This window comes from Salmo salar, chromosome ssa06, assembly GCF_905237065.1.
Source record: "Salmo salar chromosome ssa06, Ssal_v3.1, whole genome shotgun sequence".
NCBI lineage: Eukaryota > Metazoa > Chordata > Actinopteri > Salmoniformes > Salmonidae > Salmo > Salmo salar.
The window spans coordinates 26,050,771-26,073,095 of NC_059447.1; the positions used below are offsets into that span (position 1 = coordinate 26,050,771).

Consider the following 22,325-nt stretch of genomic DNA (forward strand, 5'->3'; position numbering starts at 1 on the left):
GGTGGCTCTACAAAGTATTGACTTTGGGGGGGTAAATAGTTATGCACGCTCAAGTTTTCTATTTTTTTGTCTTATTTCTTGTTTGTTTCATAATAATAAATATTTTGCATCTTCAAAGTGGTAGGCATGTTGTGTAAATCAAATGATACAAACCCCCCAAAAAGCAATTTTAATTCCAGGTTGTAAGGCAACAAAATAGGAAAAATGCCAAGGAGGGGTGAATACTTTCGCAAGCCACTGTAGATGTCGTTCAATTGGTATCATACATTTTTGTCTTCTTCTAATGCCTCTTAAGGGGAAAGTAATCTAAAAGTAACTGAATGTAATCAGGTTATATTACTGAGTTTAGGTAATCCAAAAGTTACATGACTGATTACAATTTTGGACAGGTAACTAGTAACTAAAGGATTACATTTAGAAAGTACCCAATCCTATGACGACTGTATGTACTACCTAGATGGAGTAGGCCCTGTTATGTTCACCAGCAAGAAAACCAAAAATGTCACTCAAAGAAAAGGGGGAACTAAGAAATAGTCACTGACAAACAACCAAAATGAAACAGGTGTGGTTGAGGAGGGGTTCTGAAAACCACTCATGGGGGTGTCCACTGAAAGTTGACTAGCATCAACAACTGGAACTTAAAAGACACCCACCACGAGCGGCCACTAAATTTCCCCAAGAAGAGGCACACAAAAGAGAAACCCACTCCAAACTCAGACAGGAAGCAAACCAAAAAAAACCTACTCAGAGAAAGGAATGATTTTTCTAGAAATCAAATAGGGAGAGCCAACTAAAGGTATTGATCCTCCACATCTCTGGGCCAGCCACTCATAAATAGCACCTGGGCCAGCACAGTGAAACACCTTCCCACTAGGGAAATGGAAACCAACAGAGGTATAACACATACTGACTAACAAGGTGACACCAATCGGTGCACCCTACATTGTAACGTGCTAACATGCTAAAAGTCCAATCTCAAAACATAAATGGAGAAACCACAACCTGTAACAGGCCCAACCTATCTATCATTACATATCACAGGATAAAAACACATACAGATATAATAGAATACCATCTATATCATAAAGCTAATAAAACATCTATTCACCAAAATGTATAATAAGGGATTCAGATGGTTTCATTCTGACATACTTTGATGACACATGAACAGGTTGTACAAATACTCTACTGTCATAAGTAATAAGTCATTTTAAGTTGTTCCCGGGTCAATGTTGTTATATTCCATAACAGCGCATCTCAAGATGACCTCATACCAGTTGAACTGTAGGAATTTATCATAATCTCTTGTAATTGGTCCTCCCAGTGAGGACGGACTCATGCACAACTCTCCAGTCCTTCATCTTTATTAATGTCTCTGTTGAAGGCTTTTTCTGCTGAGGACTGTCTGAACTGCCTTTAGAGAACTACACAGATCACCATGTTTCCTACCACAGGAATGTTCTTACTGACAGTCTATCTTCAGTCTGGTTTTAGACCCCATCATAGCACTGAGACTGCACTTGTGAAGGTGGTAAATGACCTTTTAATGACGTCAGACCGAGGCTCTGCATCTGTCCTCGTGCTCCTAGATCTTAGTGCCGCTTTTGATACCATCGATCACCACATTCTTTTGGAGAGATTGGAAACCCAAATTGGTCTACATGGACAAGTTCTGGCCTGGTTTAGATCTTATCTGTCGGAAAGATATCAGTTTGTCTCTGTGAATGGTTTGTCCTCTGACAAATCAATTGTAAATTTCGGTGTTCCTCAAGGTTCCGTTTTAGGACCACTATTGTTTTCACTATATATTTTACCTCTTGGGGATGTCATTCGAAAACATAATGTTAAATTTCACTGCTATGCAGACGACACACAGCTGTACATTTCAATGAAACATGGTGAAGCCCCAAAATTGCCCTCGCTAGAAGCCTGTGTTTCAGACATAAAGAAGTGGATGGCTGCAAACTTTCTACTTTTAAACTCGGACAAAACAGAGATGCTTGTTCTAGGTCCCAAGAAACAAAGAGATCTTCTGTTGAATCTGACAATTAATCTGGATGGTTGTACAGTCGTCTCAAATAAAACTGTGAAGGACCTCGGCGTTACTCTGGACCCTGATCTCTCTTTTGAAGAACATATCAAGACTGTTTCAAGGACAGCTTTTTTCCATCTACGTAACATTGCAAAAATCAGAAATTTTCTGTCCAAAAATGACGCAGAAAAATTAATCCATGCTTTTGTTACTTCTAGGCTGGACTACTGCAATGCTCTACTTTCCGGCTACCCGGATAAAGCACTAAATAAACTTCAGTTAGTGCTAAATACGGCTGCTAGAATCCTGACTAGAACCAAAAAATTTGATCATATTACTCCAGTGTTAGCCTCCCTACACTGGCTTCCTGTTAAGGCAAGGGCTGATTTCAAGGTTTTACTGCTAACCTACAAAGCATTACATGGGCTTGCTCCTACCTATCTTTCCGATTTGGTCCTGCCGTACATACCTACACGTACGCTACGGTCACAAGACGCAGGCCTCCTAATTGTCCCTAGAATTTCTAAGCAAACGGCTGGAGGTAGGGCTTTCTCCTATAGAGCTCCATTTTTATGGAATGGTCTGCCTACCAATGTGAGAGACGCAGACTCAGTCTCAACCTTTAAGTCTTTACTGAAGACTTATCTCTTCAGTAGGTCCTATGATTAAGTATAGTCTGGCCCAGGAGTGTGAAGGTGAACGGAAAGGCTGGAGCAACGAACCGCCCTTGCTGTCTCTGCCTTGCCGGTTCCCCTCTTTCCACTGGGATTCTCTGCCTCTAACCCTTTTACAGAGGCTGAGTCACTGGCCTACTGGTGTTCTTCCATGCCGTCCATGGGAGGGGTGCGTCACTTGAGTGGGTTGAGTCACTGACGTGGTCTTCCTGTCTGGGTTGGCGCCCCCCTTGGGTTGTGCCATGGCGGAGATCGTTGTGGGCTATACTCGGCCTTGTCTTAGGACGGTAAGTTGGTGGTTGGAGACATCCCTCTAGTGGTGTGGGGGCTGTGCTTTGGCAAAGTGGGTGGGGTTATATCCTGCCTGTTTGGCCCTGTCCGGGGTATCATCGGATGGGGCCACAGTGTCTTCTGATCCCTCCTGTCTCAGCCTCCAGTATTTATGCTGCAGTAGTTTATGTGTCGGGGGCTAGGGTCAGTCTGTTACATCTGGAGTATTTCTCTTGTCTTATCCGGTGTCCTGTGTGTATTTAAATATGCTCTCTCTAATTCTCTCTTTCTCTCTTTCTGTCTTTCTCTCGGAGGACCTGAGCCCTAGGACCATGCCTCAGGACTACCTGGTATGATGACTCCTTGCTGTCCCCAGTCCACCTGGCCGTGCTGCTGCTCCAGTTTCAACTGTTCTGCCTGCGGCTATGGAACCCTGACCTGTTCACCGGACGTGCTTGTTGCACCCTCGACAACTACTATGATTATTATTATTTGACCATGCTGGTCATTTATGAACATTTTAACATTTTAACATTTTGACCATGTTCTGTTTTAATATCCACCCTGCACAGCCAGAAGAGGACTGGCCACCCCTCATAGCCTGGTTCCTCTCTAGGTTTCTTCCTAGGTTTTTGGCCTTTCTAGGGAGTTTTTCCTAGGGAGTTTTTCCTAGCCACCGTGCTTCTTTCACATGCTTTGCTTGCTGTTTGGGGTTTTAGGCTGGGTTTCTGTACAGCACTTTGAGAATATCAGCTGATGTACGAAGGGCTATATAAAAATAAATTTGATTTGATTTGATATCTAACAGGTGAGGATACAGTATGTTTATTTATACTGTTTATCAAATAAACAAGTTGACAACAGGTTTTAGTTTCAACTTCAACATCATCTCTGCTTTCTATTTCCACAGGTGTTCATGGTCAGACACTGACTGAGTCTGGACCAGTAGTTAAAACACCTGGAGAATCCCACAAACTGACCTGTATAGCCTCTGGGTTCACTTTCAGTAGCTATTATATGAACTGGATCAGACAGGCTCCTGGGAAAGGACTGAAGTGGATTGCTTATAGTTAGTAGTACTAATACATATTACTCACAGTCAGTCCAGGGTAGATTTACCATCTCCAGAGATGACTCCAGCAGTAAGCTATACCTACAGATGAACAGCCTGAAGAGTGAGGACACAGCAGTGTATTACTGTGCTAGAGAGTCACAGTGGTAAAACTAATGGGAGAAGCTGTACAAAAACCACTTCCCCATTCAGCACAGACAATCTTATTTATTTCTGATGAATGCTTTAATAGCTAAATGTTCACAAGCACTGACATTCATTTGTTTTTACAACAATAACTTGATACATACAGTGTTATAGTAGGATTAGCAATAATAAGAAAACAAAGTTGAACCATTCTAGAGTTTCAGCTCCCATAATTGTAGTGATAGAAACTGGCAGATTATCACATCACTTCCTCCCATTTTGAACTGATATTCCCATTCCTTTATACCTGTTAATCTTAATTATGCAAATGTAATCTAAGTCTCTCTCTCCCTCTCTTCAAATCCCCTATATATACCCACTGTATGTGTGTGTCCTAGTATGTCCCTCTGAGTCCTGGAGAGTAGAGAGAAGCAGCTCCCACCAGTTCAGCTTCAACACAAACCATGTTCCCTGCATCTCTGCTGCTTCTGGCAGCTGCCTCCTGTGAGTATCTCTGGATTTGGGGGGCAGACAAAACAATTAGCAATGGCTTTAGCTTTGTTAAAACTTTTAAATTATTCTATTTATAGTGAGTTTCATTGTAAATACTTTGTAAATGGTATTGAACTCATCCATTCTGGTCCAGTGGTTATAAAACCAGGAGAGTCTTTCAGCATCTCCTGCCAATTCTCTGGGTTTTCTATGTATTCTTACTGTCCTCACTGGATACGACAAGCTGAAGGCAAAGCTTTGGAGCATGTTGGTTATACATGCACTAGTAGTACTTCCACTGTAGACTCACTAAAGAGCAAGATCACTTCTAGTTATGACAACTCTAGCAGTACAGTGTTTCTACAAGGGAACCACTTCCAGACTGAAGACACAGCTGTTTATTACTGTGTTCATATTTTTTTATTACTGTTCATATTTTTTCCCTACTGATATTTCCATTAATTTGATATGTCCTCTCCTTATGTAAATTTTACCTAGCCCCTCTTCCTCCTCCTTTATATAAAAACCTCTGTATCTGAGAATTCTAGTACGTCCCTCTGAGTCCTGGAGAGTAGAGAAGAGCAGCTCCTACCAGTTCAGCTTCAACACAAACCATGTTCCCTGCATCCCTACAGCTGCTGCTGCTAGCAACTGTCTCGTGTGAGTTCCTGACTATAGTCTGATCAGTATAACCTGTGTTGATGTGATACTGATGTGTAAAATGTAAATGTAAAAATGTGACTCCTTGATTGATCTGACCTGTCATTCCTCTCCCTCCTCAGGTGTCCACTGTCAGGTCGTACTCACACAGGCTGAACAGTCAGTCCAGGGACCCCTGCAGGATCCCTCAAACTCACATGTGCCTGTAGTGGATTCACTTTGAACGATTGGGGAATGAGCTGGATCCGTCAAGCACGTGGAAAATGACTTGAATGGATGATTTATTATTATTCAGACAGTATTAAAACCTCTTGAGGACCCCTTCGAGATAAAATCCCGTTAACGGGATTGGTTGGAAAACAATCAGTGAGATAGCACGGCGCGAAATTCAAAACACAAAAATCTCAAAATTTAAATTAAAGTATTATACGGCATTTTAAAGATAATCTTCTCGTTAATACAACCACATTGTCCGATTTCAAAAAGGCTTTACGGTGAAAGCAAAACATTCGAGTATTTTAGGATAGCACCTTAGAAAAAAAAATAATAATGCCATTTTCCAAGCACGTATAGCGTCACAAAACCAGATATACAGCTAAAATTAAGCACTAACCTTTGACAATCTTCATCAGATGACACTACTAGGACATCATGTTAGACAATACATGCATTTTTTGTTCGATCAAGTTCATATTTATATCCAAAAACCCCATTTTACATTGGCGCATGACGTTCAGAAAATGTTTTCTCCCCATAACTTCCAGTGAATGGACACATCAATTTACAGAAATACTCATCATAAATGTTGACAAAATTTATAACAATAATTTAAAGAATTATAGATAATCTACTCCTTTATGCAACCGCTTTGTCAGATTTCAAAATAACTTTACGGAGAAAGCACATTGTTCAATATTCTGAGTACAGAACTTAGCCTTCAATGCTAAGCTATACAGTTAGCCTACAACCACGGCATCGACAAATCTCTAAAATATGTTCGCAATATTTTCTTACCTTTGCTGATCTTCGGCGGATTGCACTCGGAAGGACTCCCACTTCCACAAGAAATGTTAATTTGTTCTGCAAAGTCCATCATTTATGTCCAAATATCTCCGTTTTGTTGGCCCATCCAGAACACGCCATGAGGCGTGGGCGCAAATCCATAGACGAAAAGTTCAAAAGTTCCATTACCGTTTGTAGAAACATGTCAAACGATGTTTACCATCAATCTTTAGGGTATTTTTTTACGTAAAATTGCGATAATTTTCCAACCGGACAATAGGTATTCATCCCAGAAGAAAAAGAACGAACAGCGAGCTCGCGTGCATGCGCATCACGAGACACCTGTCCTCAGACTGGCCACTGATTGACTGAGCCACAATTTTCCGCCCGGTAACAGGAGACCGATGAAACCAGTTTCTAAAGATTATTGACAGCCAATGGAAGCCTTAGGAGGTGCAACGTAAACCCTATGTCACTGTAGTTTCTCAAGGGATTCAAAAGAAGAACTACATTTTTCATTTCTCCCAATTCCTGGTTAAATTTCTCAGATTTTTGCCTGCCATATGAGTTCTGTTATACTCACAGACACCATTCAAACAGTTTTAGAAACTTCAGAGTGTTTTCTATCCAAATGTAATGGTCGTCGTATGTAATGGACCAAGGCGCAGCGGGTTGAGTGCTCATCTTAACTTTATTTGAACACATACGAAACAAAACAAGAAAACGATTGAACGAACAGTATTGCAGGCTACACACACAGCTATGCAACAACAACTTCCCACAAAGGGACAGGTGAAAACAGGGCTACCTAGCTATGAGTCCCAATCAGAAACAACGATTTACAGCTGTTCTTGATTGAGAGCCATACCAGGCCAACAAATAAATACACAACATAGAAATCATAGAAATACAAAAGAAGAACATTACCCAAAAACCCTGGAACACATGAATCAAACACCCCTCTGACATAAATACATATCCCATTAAACCCCGAACCACATAAAACAGATACCCCCTGCCACGTCCTGACTAAACTACAATAACCAATAACCCCTTATACTGGTCAGGACGTGACACCAAATCTACTAATAATATGCATATTCTATTTTCTGGGCCAGAGTAGTAACCTGTTTAAATTGGGTACGTTTTTCATCCTGCCGTGAAAATACTGCCCCCTAGCCCTAAGAGGTTTTAAGAGCAATGCCCAGGCAGTACAGGGCAGATTCACAGCATCGAAGGACAGCAGTAATTTTTAACTACACATGAGCCAGTTGAAGCCAGAGGACTCTGCAGTGTATTACTATGCTAGAGACTCACTATGGTTAAACTAATGAGAATAGCTGTACAAAAACCATCTGGTTGAGAAAGGAAGGACGTGCACAAACACACAGACACACGTATGGTTTGACCAGTAGACCATGACAAGGGGATACATGAGGAACAATTCCAATGACATATTAAATAATAACACAATGATACACCTGTTAAATACATGGTGCTAGTGCTGTTGATACACCAACAGGGGCACTCTCTCTCCATATGATTAAAATAAAGACCAGTACTGATGAAGGCTCTGCTAATTCATTTCATTACAGGAAAACAATTATAATGTGGTTGTTGATTAAATATACTTTACAGTTTGTCAAAATGAAAGTAAAGTGTCTTAAATATGTTTCATCCACCTCAAGTATTAACTAATACTTTAACGTAGTGTTTCATATCCCCCTTTACATTAAACAAGATAATCCGATAGAGGGTCTCTGAGTGTTCAGATGGCAAAGGTTGTGTCCAGTTACAGATACAATAGGTCAATGCAATTTTGTGTATTTAATGTTGTTCATTATTTTCTTTCAACAGGTGTACAGAGTTATGAACTCACTCAGCCAGCCTCTATGACTGTCCAGTCTGGTCAAACACTGACCATCTCCTGTAAGGTCTCTTATTTAGTTACTAGCTTTTATACAACTTGGATTTGACATCCTGCAGGGAAAACACTGGAGTGGATTGGAAATGTATATTCTGGAGACACAGAATACAAGGATTCACTGAAGAACAAGTTCAGCCTCTCAGTAGACTCTAGCAGTAATACTGTGTTTTTAAAAGGGCAGAACCTTCAGACTGAAGACACAGCTGTGTATTATTGTGCCTACCCTCACAGTGATATAACCCACCACCAGAGATGTACAAAAACCATCCTCTTGGGAGACACTGTATAGAATATGGAAGCTGAAGAGCAGATGTAATGCTCCTCTTTTCCACTAATTGTATTGAAAAATAAATGTTTTATCCATAAAATACTCAGTAAGAATGTCTAGCCCATCTCCTTTGTTAATAAATCAGAGGAGTTACAGTCAATATATCAAATGCACCTGAAATAACAGGGGACAACTTACACTATATTGTGATACAAAATATTGACCAGCTTTGCCACTTGGTTCTGGAACAATACATGGGGTAGCATACCATAATTACTGAAATATTACAACATTATGACAAGCTATAGAACACAGCCGTTCATCTTCCCTGGTCAAAAGATGGTGCCATGGCAACACAGTTCATCACTGCCACGACTGGAAGTCATTATTTACAGATACAAAATGCATGTATGTATGTATGTATGTATTGTAATGTATTGTATTGTATTGAACGTGCATATATTAAGTACATTATGCATATAGAATGCATCCAGTGATGTATCAAACAATTGTCTTTGTAGGACAGACAGTATGCAAAATCAACCCCCTTCCAATGCTATATAAATGACCTGTTCTGACACAACCTTCCTCACTGCAACCACCCTGTCTGCTAGTACCCAGACAGACACTGCCAGAGATCCAACAGAGAAACATGTTTCTTACATCCCTACTCCTCCTGGCAGTCCTGCCATGTAAGTCGGGGGTATTTTAGTCTCTTTGAATACAGGACACCAAACATCGTCAGTTGTTTTACCACTGTGTTAGTCAGTTGTTTTACCACTGTGTTAGTCAGTTGTTTTACCATTGTGTTAGTCAGTTGTTTTGCCATTGTATTAGTCAGTTGTTTTGCTATTGTGACTTACTGTAGTTAATGTGACATATCTCTGTTTCTCTACACTCCCATTCCCATCTCCTTCAGATATACACAGCATTAGTTTGACCTCCTCCCCTGCTCAACTCAAAGCTCCTGGAGATTCAGTGAAACTCTCTTGCCAAATCTCTGGCTATGCCCTGACAGACTATGGTACAGTTTGGATACGACATCAGCCAGGGAAAACACTGGAGTGGATTGGGATCATCTGGAGTGATGCATCCATCAACTCTGGAGCCTCTTTTAAGAGCAGATTCACCATCTCCAGAGACAGTAGTAATGTACTGTACTTAGACATCACCAGTCTGCAGTCTGAGGACACAGCTGTGTATTATTGTGCTCGGAGGTCACGGTGATACAAACCAACACAAGACCTGTACAATAACTCACCCACCCAATAAACGGTTGGAGTTATGTGTACCCACCAGGAGTGGGCGATCTTAGCCTTTACATGAAATAAATCCTACTACGATCTGATGACTATATGAACTAGATGTAGTATCAGTCACTAGTCATAACATAGGACTACTGTAGGGTATGAACAGTAGGTATAACTCAATACCCTCTCTATTAAACATGTATTACAATTTAAATTGGGATTGATTCAGTGGTTGTTTCAGAAGTATTCCCTTTATCTTACCAAGATTGAAACTTTGCTATGTTTTCATTTATAAAGCCCTTTTACAAAAAATCCCACTGTACCTAACATCATTACTTAACTTTAGACATAGGAGTTATCTCACCCAGTCTCAGGAATGGCTAACTGGAAATTCCTTTGGTCTCTGATTAAGGTAAATCAGCTTTTAGTTTTTTGCACCATATTTGTTGAACAATCTTCAAAATATGAATTTATGTGATGTTCTGGTGCCTCTAGGGCAATTCAGAAAGCTGATTGAGGACCTTTATATTGATCAATTTGTTTGATTTTCTTTCTGCTTGCATGTTGTATTTATATTTTGATGTGTGCATTTTCTGTAATTTATGTCATTCAGGGCTTGTCTGTAAAAGACACCTTGGACTCAGAATGACTCCCTCCTGATAAAATAAAGCTTAAATAAAATATATTAAAATGGGTACAGTTAGTATCATACTGTCCTGACAACTCTATATCAGAGTTTGTGCTGCAAATGGGAAATGTCTCCTCCATCAATCTACCTGATAAAATAGATTGATTTAAAATAGGAAAGCAAAGCAGTATCTTATAACAGAACATCTCAAGATGGCCTACCAGGTGGTCAGTGGGTCGTTATCAAAGCTTCCTTTGATTGGTCCTCCCTGTGAGGTGGAGCTCTTGCAAAACTCTCCAGTCCTCCATGTTTATTAATGTCTCTGTTGAAGGAGGATTCTGCTGAGGACTGTCTCAACTACCTCTCAAGAACTAAGCAGCTCAACATGTTTCCTACCACAGGAATACTCTTACTGACAGTCTATCTAACAGGTGAGGATATGCAGCCTAATTATATGTTTTTGAAGGAAATACATTGACACATTAGCTTTCATTTTCAACAATATCTATACTCTCTATTTCCACAGGTGTTCATGGCCAGACACTTACTGAGACTGGACCAGTGGTTAAAAAGCCTGGAGAATCCCACAAACAGACCTGTACAGCCTCTGGGTTCACATTCAGTAGCTATGAGATGAACTGGATCAGACAGGCTCCTGGGAAAGGACTGGAATGGGTTGCTTTTATTAGCACAGCTAGTACTCCCATCTCTTACTCACAGTCAGTCCAGGGTAGATTCACCATCTCCAGAGATGACTTCCTACACACCTGTTTCCAATCCAATTAATCATGTTGTGTATTTAACCCTCTGTTTCCCCTCATTTCCTTGTCGGTGATTGTTTTTGATGTTATGTTAAGTGGGTTTGTGTATCGGTGTGCGACGGGTAATTTTACCCATTTATTTTTTGCTTTGGTTTTGGAGTTGGTTTTGTTATTAAATACTCCATATTAACCAACTTGGTTTCTCCTGTGCCTGACTTCCTTGCCACCTACATACAAGAACATGACAGTTAGAAGCTGTACAAAAACCATCTGAAATAGAAAGGATGTACTTGCACAAGTGTATGCACAAACATTAGCTGGCCGTGATAGATGTTCACATACAGTATCATCACACAGTTACACAGAGATAACACACCTGTTAGATATGTTGTAATAGTGTTGTTGAAACACCAAGAGATATCCCATTATCTTCATTTTACTGATGTCTCAATACTTTAGTTAATTGATGGAGGAACTGCAATGTTTTGAAGTATCATGTAATGTTTCAGTTCATAAGGATCATTCTTCTATAAGTTTTTTTTAATAATAAAAACATGAATGTAGCTGCTGCTTAATTTTTTTAACCATTTGTCATTCATCCTTATCTACTTTTTGTTGCCGATGTATGTATGCCAAATAGTTTTATGAACATGTGGATTAACTCGATTATTTAGGTGTATGTGGTACAATCACAAACATAATCTAAAGAGGGTCTCTGAGTTTTCACATTGTAAAGGTTGTGTCCAGTAATAGTGGTGGTGGTCCTGAAGTGTCTCTTATATACCCTCTTATATACTGTATCTCCCACCATCTCTCCATGTCAATGCAAACCCTCCCTCTGATTATTTCCCTACTTAAACAGTGTCTGTCTGTCGTTAGAAGCCCTCTGTACAGGAGAGAAGAGAAAAGCAGCTCCCACTAGTTTAGCTTCAAAACAAGCCATGTTCCCTGCATCTCTGCTGCTGCTGGCAGCTGCCTCCTGTGAGTTTCTCTGTTCATACAAATTGATATTTATTACAACTCTGAACTGATAATTTCACATTTCTGATGAAAACTGACAATGCTGTGTATTGATGTGTGTTTCTCCTTCCAGGTGTCTGCTGTGATATTGAACTCATCCATTCTGGTCCAGTGGTTTTAAAACCAGGAGAGTCTTTCAATATCTTCTGCAAATTCTCTGGGTTTTCTATATATTCTTACTGTCCTCGCTGAATACGACAAGCTGAAGGCCAAGCTTTGGCGCATGTTGGTTATACATGTATTAGTAGTACTTCTACTGTAGACTCACTGAAGATCACTTCTAGTTATGACAGCTCTAGCAGTACAGCGTTTGATTGTATAATAGGACTCCATAAATTAAATAGAACAGAGATGCTTCACCACATCAAATTTGTAACTGAATACAAGCCCATCACTGGTGGTGCTGGAAATGTATGTCTGAGTTGTTTACCAATTATAGTCCTGATATGACTTGATGATATTCTAATTGATGTCTATCAAACATTCAATGAACTCATTCATGATCCATTACTTTAATGTTTAAATCACTCACATTATAAAGGTGGCCAGTACCGAACAAGAAGATCTAAGCTCTATAGTATCGAAAAGACACGTAATTAAGTATTATGATATAAATACAGATATATGCAACAATATAAAGACTGGGGACTATTCACACTATTGGGTTGTGATACAAAAAATATTAGCAGAGTGTAAAGCTCATTGTATCACGGTCCTGCCTAACATTATCCTCCAGTATAAGTATTTTTACATGGAGAACACACTAGAGTATTGCACAGTTATTACATATTTTTTCCCTACTGATATTTCCATTAATTATACATATATCCTTTCCTTATGCAAATTTAACTTAGCCCCTCCCCTTCTCTCCCTCTACCTCCTTATACATAAACCTCTCTGTATCTGAGAGTCCTAGTACGTCCCTCTGAGTCCTGCAGAGTAGAGAAGAGCAGCTTCCACCTGTTCAACTTCAATACAAACTATGTTCCCTGCATCTCTACTGCTGATGCTGGCAGCTGCCTCCTGTGAGTTCCTGACTGTAGTCTGATCAGTATAACTTGTGTTGCTGTGATACTGATGTGACTCCTTGATTGATCTGACCTGTCATTTCTCTCCCTCCTCAGGTGTCCACTGTCAGGTCGTACTCACACAGGCTGAACAGTCAGTCCAGGGGACCCCTGGGGGATCCCTCAAACTCACATGTGCCTGTAGTGGAATCACTCTAAGCAACACTAATATGCACTGGATCCGCCAGGCACCTGGAAAAGGACTTGAATGGATCATTTACTATTATTCTGACACTTACAAGAGCAATGCCCCTGTAGTACAGGGCAGATTCACTGCATCGAAGGACAGCTCTAATTTCTATCTCCACATGAGCCAGTTGAAGTCAGAGGACTCTGCAGTGTATTACTGTGCTAGAGGTTCACTATGGTTAAACTAATGAGAATAGCTGTACAAAAACCATCTGGTTGAGAAAGGAAGGACGTGCACAAACACACAGACACACGTATGGTTTGACCAGTAGACCATGACAAGGGGATACATGAGGAACAATTCCAATGATGTATCAAATAATAACACAATGATACACCTGTTAAATACATGGTGCTAGTGTTGTTGATGCACCAACAGGGGGCACTCTCTCTCCATATGATTAAAATAAAGACCAGCACTGATGAAGGCTCTGCTATATAAATATATTACAAGAAAAACGTATAAAATGGATGTTGATTCATAATGCTTCAGTTTTTCAAAACGAAAGTAGCGTCTTAAATATGTCTCATCCACCACAAGTATTAACTAATGCTGTAAATGTATTGTTTCATATTTACCCCCCCATTCAAAAAGATAACCTAAAGAGGGCCTCTGAGTTTTCAGAGTGTAAAGGTTGTGTCCAGTAATAGTGGTGATGGTCCTGGAGTGTCTCTAACCCTCTTATACATCCCCTCCCCATTTACGTCAATGTAAACATAGTTCTCTCCCTACTGAATATGTCTGTCTGTCTCTGTCCTCGTAAGTCCCTCTGTGTTCTGGAGAGTAGAGAAGAGCAGCTCCTACCAGTTCAGCTTCAACACAAACAATGTTCCCTGCAAGTCTGCTGCTGCTGGCAGCTGCCTCCTGTGAGTCTCTCTGGGTTTGGAGGAAGAACAAAGCAAATAAAATTGCCTGTAGTATAACACTGGCTTCAACACAACTACTAGAATTTATATAGTGTAACTTGTTTCTATTTTGTGTATTTAATATTGTTAATTATTTTATTTCCCAAGTGTACAGAGTTATGAACTCTCTCAGCCAGCATCTATGACTGTCCAGCCTGGTCAACCACTGACCATATCCTGTAAGGTCTCTTATTATGTTACTAGCTTGCATACAGCTTGGATCCGACAGCCTGCAGGGAAAACACTGGAGTGGATTGGAAATGTATATTCTGGAGACACAAAATACAATGATCCACTGAAGAACAAGTTCAGCGTCTCAGTAGACTCTAGCAGTAATACTGTGTTTTTAAAAGGGAACTTCCAGACTGAAGACACAGCTGTGTATTACTGTGCCTACCCTCACAGTGATACAAACCAGCACCAGAGCTGTATAAAAACCAACCTCTTGGGATATGCTGTACAGAAAATGGAAGCTGAAGAGCAGACGTAATTGTCATCAGTTCCACTCAAGTCATGGACAAAATATATGTTTTATCCATAAAATACTCAATGAGAAAGTTTAGCCTATCTCCGTTTTATTTAACTAGGCAAGTTAGTTAAGAACAAATTCTTATTTTCAATGACGGCCTAGGAACAGTGGGTTAACTGCCTTGTTCAGGGGCAGAAGGACAGATTTTTACCTTGTCATCGTGCAACCTTTCAGTTACTAGTCCAACGCTCTAACCACGAGGCTACCTGCCATCTTTTGTTAATAAATTAGAGGTGAACTGGTCAATATACCAAATGCCCCTAAAATAACGTTGGACAACTTATGCTAAATTGTGATACAAAATATTGACTAGCCTTACCACTAGGTTCTGTAACAATACATGGGGTAATATACCACAATTACTGAAATGATGCAACATTATGACAAGCTATAGGACACAGCCATTCATCTTCCTTGGCCAAAATATGGTGCCATGACTCCACAATTCATCACTGTCACAACTGGAATTAATTATTTACACATACAAAAGGTAAGTATACACTGTATGTACAGTATGTATGTACAGTGCCTTCGGAAAGTATTCAGACCACTTGACTTTTTCACACATTTTGTTACGTTACAGCCTTATTCTAAAATGTATTAAATAAATTGAAATCTTCAGCAATCCACACACAATACCCCATAATGATGAAGCAAAAAACTTTTTTTTTTAATTTTTGCTAATTTATAAAAAATAAAAATCATAAATAACTTACATAAGCATTCAGACTCTTTGCTATGAGACGCAAAATTGAGCTCAGGTGCATCCTGTTTCCATTGATCGTCCTTGAGATGTTTCTAAGACTTGATTGGAGTCCACCTGTGGTAAATTCAATTGATTTGACATGATTTGGAAAGGCACACAACCATCTATATAAAGGTCCCACAGTTGACAGTGCATATCAGAGCAAAAACTAAGCAGTGAAGTCAAAGGAATTGTCCGTAGAGCTCCGAGACAGGATTGTGTCGAAGCACAGATCTGGGGAATGGTACCAAGAAATGTCTGCAGCATTGACGGTCCCCAAGAACACAGTGGCCTCCATCATTCTTAAATGGAAGAAGTTTGGAACCACCTTGACTCTTCCTTGAGCTGGTCGCCCGGCCAAACTGAGCAATCAGGGGAGAAGGTCCTTTGTCAGGGAGATGACCAAGAACCCGATGGTCACTCTGACAGAGCTCTAGAGTTCCTCTGTAGAGATAGGAGGAACTTCCAGAAGGGCAACCATCTCTGCAGCACTCCACCAATCAGGCCTTTATGGTAGAGTGGCCAGACGGAAGCCACTCCTCAGTAAAAGGCACATGGCAGCCCTCTTGGAGTTTGCCAAAAGGCACCTAAAGTCTCTCAGACAATGAGAAACAAGATTTTCTGGTCTGATGAAACCAAGATTGAACTCTTTGGCCTGAATGCCAAGCGTCACGTCTGGAGGAAACCTGGCACCATCCCTTTGGTGAAGCATGGTGTTGACAGCATCATGCTGTGGGGATGTTTTTCAGTGACAGGGACTGGGAGACTAGTCAGGAGGGGATGATGAACAGAGCAAAGTACAGAGAGATCCTTGATGAAAACCTGCTCCAGAGCTCTCAGCACCTCAGACTGGGGTGAAGGTTCAACTTCCAAAAGGAAAATTACCCTAAGCTCACAGCCAAGACAACTCAGGAGTGGCTTCGGGACAAGTCTCTGAATGTCCTTGAGTGGCCCAGCCAGAGAGCCTGGACTTGAACCCGATCTAACATCTCTGGATAGATCTGAAAATAGATGTACAGCAACGCTCCCCGACTAACCTGGCAGAGCTTCAGAATCTGCAGAGAAGAATGGGAGAAACTCCCCAAATCCAGGTGTGCCAAGCTTGTAGCATCATACCCAAGAAGACTCAAGGCTGTAATTGTTGCCAAAGGTGCTTCAACAAAGTACTGAGTGAAGGGTCTGTATACTTTTGTAAATGTGATATTTGCAAACATTTCTAAAAACTGGATGCTTTCTATATTGGAGATCAAGTTTATAAATAGCTTGGCTGTGCAGATGAGACAGTGGATTGTGCAGTCAGATGGAACAGAGTAATAGGCATTTTAACGTCATAGATTTAGCCGGTGATAACTTGTGGAATAGACACCGGCTGGAATGCAGTTTTAACCAATCAGCTTTCAGGATTAGACCCACCCATTGTATAATTGAAAACAATCACAGCATGGTACTTAATTGTTACTCAAAAATGATTTAATGTTGAAATAAAAATGGCTGCATTGGACTTTTAACAAATTATTCAGGCCATAAGAAAAGTAGTGGTGTGTTGGTAAAATCACTGGGGAATCCAGATGAAAAAAAATGCCATATTACAACCTATGTGTTGTGATAATTGCATGATATATAGGCCTAAAGGCAGAAACAATAGAAGACATCGTGGCAGAATAAATTCAACCACACCTTTGTTTCATCACAAAACCAGAGAGCAACATCTGTCCTGTGGAGTCCACAAAGCATATTGCATGTAACAAATAGTTACATGACCAAAAGCATGGTCAAGCAAGTTAATAATGTTTCAATCATTTTCAGACCACTAATCAACTATTGATTTAGAATCACAGAGTTAACGTAAGTCACAAAGAAAACAGGAGCTGCCTCCACTTTTCCAGCACCATTTCAACTTCAGCATGTCAACATCAAATTACTTATGCTTTATCTAATACAGTGACAACTAAAAGATAACAAAAACAATTTAGTTCAAGCAGCATCAGCTAAATATGATGTGGCTGTCCATGTTTCTGATTTACGTGTGTGTGTGCATGCGTGGGTGTGTGTTCGTGCAAGTAGAAAAAACATGTTGACTCGCCAAAGCCATCCTCCTCTCTTTCATGTTGATGAAACGGTCTATCAATCTGTCATACAACACACACTTTTATTTTTGGTTGTCTTAAGCTACCTAGCTAAAACGCTTGCTCGCTAGCCTAACTTCCTTTCATGGGCAACGTTAGCTAGTAAACATTAGCCTCCTACAGTACATCTAGCTACATATTGAACTTCAATCCGCTCAGGCCAGGGCCACAATGTATGAATTAATGGTTAGTTCAGAATTGCCGTAATAATCATTGGCTAGTAGGGAGAATTAAGTAAAAACACAAGTTCAAAAGTTTCACAGTTTCACAGTTTCAAATACAAAAATATAAGGAGACTCACATGATGCAGCTACAAGCAGCAGCAGCAGAGATGCAGGGAACATGGTTTGTATTCAAGCTGAGTTGGTCGATGCTGGATTCTTAACCTCTCTAGGGTAGGGGGCAGTATTTTCACGGCCGGATAAAAAACATACCCGATTTAAACTGGTTACTACTCTTTTCCAGAAACAAGAATATGCATATAATTTGTAGATTTGTATAGAAAACACTCTAAAGTTTATAAAACTGTTTGAATGGTGTCTGTGAGTATAACAGAACTCATATGGCAGGCCAAAACCTGAGAAGATTCCATACAGGAATTGCCCTCTCTGACCATTTCTTGTGCTTCTGTGGCATCTCTGTCGAAAATACAGGATCTCTGCTGTAACGTGACAATTTCTAAGGCTCCCATTGGCTCTCTGAAGGCGCCAGAAAATGGAATGAGATCTCTGCTGTCTCTGGGCTAGGTACAGGAGCGCTGTTTGTGAGTGGTCAGGCTGGTGGCTCAGAGACAGGAGATGCGGGGCCGAGAAGTGGCCATGTTTTTCTTTCAGCCTTTGAACGAAAACAACTTCGCCCGGTTGGAATATTATCGCTATTTTACGAGAAAAATAGCATAATAATTGATTTTAAACAGCGTTTGACATGCTTCGAAGTACGGTAATGGAATATTTTGAAATGTTTTGTCACGACATGCGTCCGCGCGTCACCATTCGGATAGGGACCTGAACACACGGACAAAACAGAGGATATTTGAACATAACTATGGATTATTTTGAACCAAAACAACATTTGTGGTTGAAGTAGAAGTCCTGGGAGTGCATTCTGACGAAGAACAGCAAAGGTAATCCAATTTTTCTTATAGTAATTCTGAGTTTAGTGAACGCCAAACTTGGTGGGTGTCAAATTAGCTAGCCGTGATGGCGAGCTATCTACTCAGAATATTGCAAAATGTGCTTTTGCCGAAAAGCTTTTTTAAAATCTGACACCGCGATTGCATAAAGGAGTTCTGTATCTATAATTCTTTAAATAATTGTTATGTATTTTGTAAACGATTATCAAGAGTAATTTAGTAAATTCACTGAAAGTTTTCGGTGTGTTTGCTAGTTCTGAACGTCACATGCTAATGTAAAAAGCTGGTTTTTGATATAAATATGAACTTGATTGAACAAAACATGCATGTATTGTATAACATAATGTCCTAGGAGTGTCATCTGATGAAGATCATCAAAGGTTAGTGCTGCATTTAGCTGTGGTTTTGGTTTTTGTGACATTATATGCTAGCTTGAAAAATGGGTGTGTGATTATTTCTGGCTGGGTACTCTCCTGACATAATCTAATGTTTTGCTTTCGTTGTAAAGCCTTTTTGAAATCGGACAACGTGGTTAGATTAACGAGAGTCTTGTCTTTAACCTGTTGGGGATAGGGGGCAGTATTTGCACGGCCAGATAAAAAACGTACCCGATTTAATCTGGTTACTACTCCTGCCCAGTAACTAGAATATGCATGTAATTGTTTGATTTGGATAGAAAAAACCCTAAAGTTTCTAAAACTGTTTGAATGGTGTCTGTGAGTATAACAGAACTCATTTGGCAGGCCAAAACCTGAGAAGATTCAAACAGGAAGCGCTCTCTCTGACAATTTCATTGCCTTCTTGATCATCTCTAACCAAAACAGGGGATCTCTGGCATGACGTGACCTTTTCTAACGCTCCCATAGGCTCTCAGAAGGGGCCAGAACGATGAATGGTGGCTTTGCAGGCCATGGCTGAAAAACATTAGCGCATTTTGTAAGTGGTCGATCTGAGGACAATGAGACTGGAGGCGCGTGCACGAGCCGACACCATGTTTACTTTCTCTCTCTTTGAACGAAAACAACTACTCCCGGTCGGAATATTATCGCTTTTTTACGAGTAAAATAGCATAGAAATTGATTTTAAACAGCGTTTGTCATGCTTCGAAGTACGGTAATGGAATATTTAGAATGTTTTTGTCACGAAACGCGTCAGGTGCGTCACCCTTCTTTATCCATCGGATAGTGTCTTGAACGCACAAACAAAACGCCGCTATTTGGATATAACTATGGATTATTTGGAACCAAACCAACATTTGTTATTGAAGTAGAAGTCCTGGGAGTGCATTCTGACGAAGACAGCAAAGGTAATCAAACTTTTCTAATAGTAAATCGGAGTTTGGTGAGTACCACACTTGGTGGGTGTCAAAATAGCTAGCCTGTGATGGCCGGGCTATCTACTCAGAATATTGCAAAATGTGCTTTCACCGAAAAGCTATTTTAACCTCTCTGGGCTAGGCGGGACGAATTCGTACCACCTACGCAACAGCCAGTTGAATCCCGTGGCGCGATTTTCAAAAACCTAAGAATTGCTATTACTTAAATTTCTCAAACATATGACTATTTTACAGCATTTTAAAGACAAGACTCTTGTTAATCTAACCACACTGTCCGATTTCAAAAAGGCTTTACAACGAAAGCAAAACATTAGATTATGTCAGCAGAGTACCCAGCCAGAAATAATCAGACACCCATTTTTCAAACTAGCATATAATGTCACAAAAACCCAGAAGATAGCTAAATGCAGCAGTAACCTTCTGGATGTGGGGATGGAATGAAATGATGGCAAAGAAAATTAAATCATATTTATAATAGAAGCAATTCTAATCAGCAGCCTTAACAAGTATTACTGATGTATACTATTTAGAATCGAATTAATTGCTTTGTTGTTTTTTACATGTGTGCACGGTAGTGTTTAACACAACCAGCCAAACTCATTGAGTGTAAAGCCTGGAGAAACTTTGACTATCAGTTGTGCGATCTCTGGGTATTCTCTTACAGACAACAGCTATGCGGTAGCCTGGATCCGACAGCCTTTAGGGAAACCAATGGAATGTATTTTTTATATTTGGGGTGGTGGTACTTTTTACCTTAACAATGCACTAAAAAACAAGTTCAGCTTTAGAAGAGACATGTCCAGCAGTACTTCAATTATAACAGGACAGAACCTGCAGATTGAAGACACAGCTGTGTATTATTGTGCTCGACAACCACAGTGATACAAACCAACACAGGACCTGTACAAAAAACTCTAGTCCCATGAGTAAAAAACATGCTCAGAATGGCTTGTGTACATTTTGTATATGCAATAACTGATATGATATGCTGCTGTATGATCTATGTTCATTTGTACTGCAATTCATCAAATACACTCAAACATGCACCATCAAACATCTAAAACAATTATGTAATTATTATATAAAAGGAAAATTATATTTAGTTAACTTATTTCTATATAATAGTTTAAAGATTATCAACCATCTGTTCTGGTGCTGCTCGAACATAACAACGAACAAAAAAACTAACACAAATGTCGGGATTAATTCACCTTGTTACAATGTACATTCAAATGTTATCCATTCTCTTGAATAGTAATGTTTTTAATGCATATAACCCAAAATTGTCAATTCGATCCTCGGGACCACCCTTAAGTAAAATGTATGCACACATGACTGTCACTTTGGATAAAAGCCTCTGTTAAATGGTAAATATTATATTATGGCATATACATTATATGTTCCTGTTCCCTACTGCCATGTAAGGAGGAGTCAATGCAAAACTCTGACCTCATCCATCACTACTTATCTCACTGCAGAGTGGAGGAGAGGAACATATTGTACTAATAGTTCATCATGACATTTACTAATGTGTTTCTACTGATGACAATAGGCTTGACAGGTGAACAGTTTTAGACTATTTTTATGTGTAACAGAATGTTTGCTGAGGTTTTGAGTCAAGGTATTATCTCTAATAGTACTTTTTTTTCTCCACAGGTGTTCAGGGTCAGACATTGACTGAGTTTGGACCAGTGGTTAAAATGCCTGGAGAATCCCACAAACTGATGTGTTCATATTCTGGGTTTGGTGGAAATACTAATGCAGCTTGGATCAGATAGGCTCCTGGAAAGGATCTGCAGTGGTTTCCTATATTATCAGTGGTAGTACTACTATCTACTACTCCCAGTCAGTTCAGGGTCGGTTCACCATCTCCAGAGACAATAGCAAGCAGCAGGTGTATCTCCAGATGAACAGCCTGAAGACTCGGCTGTTTATTATTGTGCCAGTGACACATGAGGCTGCAGTGCTGTACATAAACTGATCAGGCACATCTCTCACTGTGAGAGTCTTTGATTCTGATCTCTAGTCACTGTTAATAGGGATCGATGGGGCGCTAGCGTATGACAACATCCGGTGAAATTCAAATTCAAATTACAAAAATAGTGATATTAAA

General features: G+C 40.0%; 1 protein-coding gene, 1 long non-coding RNA gene and 1 gene segment (V, D, J or C); 2 read left to right on the forward strand and 1 right to left on the reverse strand.

Annotated features, from left to right (window-relative positions):
* The window catches only part of LOC106606764 (uncharacterized), a 423,559-nt gene that overhangs the window by 238,015 nt on the left and 163,219 nt on the right, over positions 1–22,325 (reverse strand). The gene's annotated exons all lie outside the window — the stretch shown is intronic.
* LOC123743411 (uncharacterized) lies at positions 8,800–9,734 on the forward strand. The gene is made up of 2 exons (XR_006770180.1): positions 8,800–9,215; positions 9,443–9,734. It is a non-coding gene; the product is annotated as an uncharacterized lncRNA (long non-coding RNA).
* LOC106592160 (Ig heavy chain V region-like) lies at positions 13,094–13,641 on the forward strand. The segment is given in 2 exon segments: positions 13,094–13,207; positions 13,307–13,641. Coding segments are annotated over 2 exon segments (363 nt in total).